The sequence below is a fragment of the Alligator sinensis genome, unplaced genomic scaffold (assembly GCF_000455745.1).
Source record: "Alligator sinensis unplaced genomic scaffold, ASM45574v1 scaffold1565_1, whole genome shotgun sequence".
Taxonomy (NCBI): Eukaryota; Metazoa; Chordata; order Crocodylia; family Alligatoridae; genus Alligator; species Alligator sinensis.
The window spans coordinates 245,256-249,577 of NW_005843038.1; the positions used below are offsets into that span (position 1 = coordinate 245,256).

The 4,322-nt window shown below is 69.5% G+C and overlaps 1 protein-coding gene across 1 annotated transcript; it reads right to left on the reverse strand.

Annotated features, from left to right (window-relative positions):
- Positions 1-1,617: 1,617 nt before the first annotated feature.
- CANT1 (calcium activated nucleotidase 1) lies at positions 1,618-4,316 on the reverse strand (the record flags this gene model as incomplete). The annotated part of the gene is made up of 4 exons (XM_025193368.1): positions 1,618-2,659; positions 2,709-3,154; positions 3,541-3,744; positions 3,935-4,316. Coding segments are annotated over 3 exons (957 nt in total), but the record flags the coding sequence as incomplete, so codon positions are not given.
- Positions 4,317-4,322: the final 6 nt, after the last annotated feature.

Sequence of the window (4,322 nt, forward strand, 5' to 3'; positions counted from 1 at the left end):
CAGGGAGGGGCGTGGGGGCGCGCGGGAGCCGGGCCGTGCCCCCTGCCCGGACCCGCGGGGACTCACTGCCGCGGGGAAAGGGGAACACGCGGGAGACGCTGGCTCCGCCACCGGCCGGTCTCTGGAGAGGCCGCAGCCCCCTCCGGGGACTCCCAGGAACTGGCCCCCATCGCAGGGCTCCCCCAGGCACCGCCGGCCACGCAGGGCCTGGGAGCCAGAGCCCAGCAGGGCGCTCGGGTGACGGAGGTGCCCGCTGGGCACAGGTCTGTGGCCTCCCAGAGTGAGGCCTGTCCGGAGCCAGCCGCCGCCACGCAAGGCCAGTGGCTAAGGCCGGCCCGGACCCCTGCAGCCCGGACCGCCGCCGGGCCCTGCCCCTTGCACCCCGACAGCCGCCAGGCTGGACACGCCACGCCTGGGCCCGCTCCTCACCCGTCCCCTCTGGGACCTGGGGGAGGGGGGAGGGCTGTCACTGCTGGGCAGGGCATGCCTGGGGCAGCAGAGAGCCAAGGCCAAGGCCACAGGAGCTGGTGGCCCCTGGGCAGGCAGCCCAGCCCCCTCCCTCTGCACCAGCTGTTAGCTATTAGGGGAGGACTCCTGCAGCATCCCCTGCCAGCCGGGCTCTTAAAAGGGCGCTGCGCACTTTGCTTTGGGAGGTCCCACGCCGCCTGGGTCACCCTGCCGGGGGCTCGGGCTCAAGGCTGCCTGGGAGAGGACCCCACAGGCACATTGGGGGCTCATGCAGCAGCTGCACCCGCAGCCCCCAGGCTCAGCGGAGCCAGGACCGAGCTGTGGGGCCCAGCCCCTTCCACCTTTGCAGGACTTGGCCTGGCATCGCACAGCAGCAGTGGCCTGGCGCACATGGGCAGCAACTGCTCTGCCCCGCCAGCGCCGGGGATCCACCAGCCCCCCTGAGTGGGGGGATGCCTGCCCCCCCGCTCCTGCATGGCATGGGGCCACACTGCCCAGCTGGGGGGCAGCACTCACCCAGTGCTCCAGCTGGGACCCAGGGCACGGCAGCTGGGGGGCAGCAGGCATGTGGGCATCCTGTGGGAGCCCCGGGCCAGGAAGGGCCCCCACATGCCACTGAATCACTCCCAGGGGGATGGATCAGGGCCGCTGCAGGGACAACCCATGACTCTGGGCAGGGACAGTGCACGTGGGGGCCAAGCGCTGCCCGGGGCTCATGCACCCCTGGGTCTTGACCATCTCCTGGGGAGCCTCCCGCCATGCTGGCTTTCCCGAGGCCCTTTCTGGCCTGGCCCAACACCAGGATAGGAGTGCATGGGGCCTGGACTCCAGAACACCTGGGTTCAGGGGGCATGGCCCCTCCCTAGGCCCACTTACCTCCATGGCAGGGCACGGCCATCCCACGGGAGAGGGCCTTTGCGCCTGCCGGAGCTCAGAGCCCTGGCATGGACACGGCGCTCCCCTGTCACCACAGGCATGAAGCTGGTTCTCCCAAGGGAGAGGCTGGGCAGGGAGAGAGCATCTCTGTGGCCCAGGGACCAACCCAGCCACCAGGGACCAACCCACCTCTGGTCCCATTCGGGCCGGGGATGCCCTCCTGCTGCCTGGAAGAGACGCCGGGCAGTGCTCCCCCTGCACGGGCACCCCACGAGTGGAGTTGCTCAGCCTGTCACCTACGCCTGGGGTCTCCCGGCTCCTGACAGGATGGAGCCGTGCAGGCCAGGGCTGGGCGCTCGGTTGCACCATGGCGCCGAGGTGGCAGTCCACACAGCCTGTCAAGCCCCCAGCAGCGAGACGTGAGCCACTGCCATGCACCAATATGCCACGGCTCACAGGGGCAGTCCAGGGTGCCCATTACCCAGAAGCATGGCCCCAGGGCTCCAATCCCAGGCCCAGAGCCTGCCTTGCCCCTGCCCCATGCGGAGGGGGGCAGTGAGCTTGCAGCATCTCGAGTGGGTGCAGCTCTGGCACGGTGGCGTAGCAGGGGCGGGAAGAAAAGCTGAAGGATCCCAGCAACCAAAGGCAAATGCTTCCCCCATTCCTTGTGGGGCCCAGGCTGGGATCCAGCCGGGCGGCCAGGGTGCAGTCCTGTTCCTGGGGTCTAGGAGGGACTTTCTGCCCAAGGGGGGCAGGAGCCAGGCCGGGCAGGTCACGGCCGGCCCAGGGTGGTCTCTGGCAGAACGATTAGGGAGAGCCCTCGCCTCCCCCTCCAGGAGAGCTGCCTGCACATGGCGTGGCAGGGGCAGAGCTGCCCTGGAGGGATGCTCCCATCCAAGCTGGGCAGGCACTCGAAGCGCACGCCAGCCTGCCTTCACCTACAGGCATGGCAACTCAGGACTGTTCCCCCACCCCGCGGGCCACGGCAAGCAGGCGCCTCTGAGGCACTCGCCCTCCAGAGCTCGGGGCTTGGAGCCAGGGGCAGCGCAGCCGGGCAGGAAAGGGGACGCCCCCTCCTGCGCTGCCCTGCTTGGGGCCACGAGACGCCCCAAACCCCCTCCAGGGAGCAGGGCAGCACGTGGCAGCCTGCAGTGCCCGTCCCTCGCCACCAGGCGTCAGCGCCGAGACACATGTGAGCCACACCACTGCAGCCAGGCTCTTTTACCGGATGTGCCAACCTCTGCCAGGCGGCGCCCGGGTCCAGCCTGGGGCCACCGGCCAGCCGCATGCCGGGAGCTGGCCCGGCGCCTCTCCAGTGGCTTTGACATGCCCGGCCCCACAGGCGCGGCCCCGGCCCTTCCCCGGTGGCTTGGCCCTGCCGAGCCCAAGAGCAGTGCTCCGGCCCCAGCCCCAGCCCTGTGTCCCGTTGCAAGTCTCTGCTACATAAACTCGATGCCCTCGTATTTCACGTCCCCAATGTGAGTCTCGGGCAGAAGCAAGCGCCCGTCCAGCGTGAAGGCCAGGATGTAGCTGGCCACCTTGCCCTGGTCCTCCTCCGACTTGAGGGCCACGATGATCTGGTCGTCGGTGTCGGGGATGAACTTGAAGGCGGAGAAGCCATGGGTGGGCACCACGTCGCCAACGTGCCGCAGGGCCACATCCCTGAAGTCCTGTGTGGCGCTGAGCAGCAGGTTGGTGCCACGGTGCTCGTCCTCCTTCTCGTCGTAGTGCTCGTGGCTGGCTCGGCGTGGCAGGAAAAACCAGCGCTGCAGCGTGTCGCTCCAAGAGGCTGACTCGTGGATCAGGTAGCCTGGGGAGGGACAGAGCCACATCACCTGCCACGGCCGGGAGGGGAGGCCGGGCACAGGACTGGGTGCCAGGAGTGGCCCATGGGCCACTGCCTGCCCCTGCCACAGACAACGGGGCATTGGCTGGTCTGGATGGCCAGCCCTGGCCGTCACGGAGCACGTCACAGCTCTCCTGCTCCGTGCCCGCAAGCTCGTGCACCCGCCCCACGCTGCCCCAGCCCCGGAACAGCAGAGCGAGGCCTCCTGTCCCAACCCACGGGCACCGCTCGTGCTCCACTAGCCCCTACAGCTCAGGAAGCATCACCCCACGCCAGGGCACGTGGACTCAATGCCACGGTGCCCCCCACCCCTCCCTGCCAGTGCCCAGGGCAGTCGTGCCCCCTCTCACCTGGGGGCCTGATGCCCACGGCTGCCCGCAGTGCGTTGTAGTTGGAGACCCAGTTCTCGTGGTCCACGTCCCCCTTGTAGCCGACCACCTTCACCCACTCGGGGTTCTCGTTCACCACCTCCCCGGTGGTCGTGGTCCACTCCTTGCCCAGGCCACCCACGTACAGGTGCTCGTCTTTCACTGCCAGCCACTCCGCCTTGAAGCCTGCCGCGCACAGACCCAGCGTTGGCGTCAGCCCGCACCGGGCATCCCGGGGGCCCGCGACCACCGATCTTTCCACGGAGCCCACAGCTGAACGGGCATCCCCGGCTGCCCCCCACCCCGGGCTCCCCCAGCCCTCCCGCCCAAGGGCAAGGCCAGGAGAGGAGGGGTCCTAGCGCCAGAGCGGGCTCACCTTTGCCCACGGTGCCGTCCCCGTCCGAGAGGATCACCCAGGGCACCACCTTGGTGCCCTCCACCTGGTAGACCACGCCGGTGCGGTCGTCCACAGCGTACAACTTGCCGTTGAAGACGACCAGGTCGGAGAGCTCCATGCCGCGGCCCTTCTCGGCCAGGTGCGACTCCAGCACGCAGTCCTCGGCGTCCCACTCCACGGCCACGCGGTCCCCGCTGGCCGCCAGCACCAGGTAGCCCTTCTTCAGGTAGCTGAACCAGGTGTGGTCCCGTGTGCCCCGCGACCGCGTGTCCAGGTCGGCGATGATGCCGATGCGATAGCGCACGCCCTCGGCGTTGCGCTGCGGCGGGGACAGCGGATAGGTGTCGTTGTAGCCGCCTCCCGATGC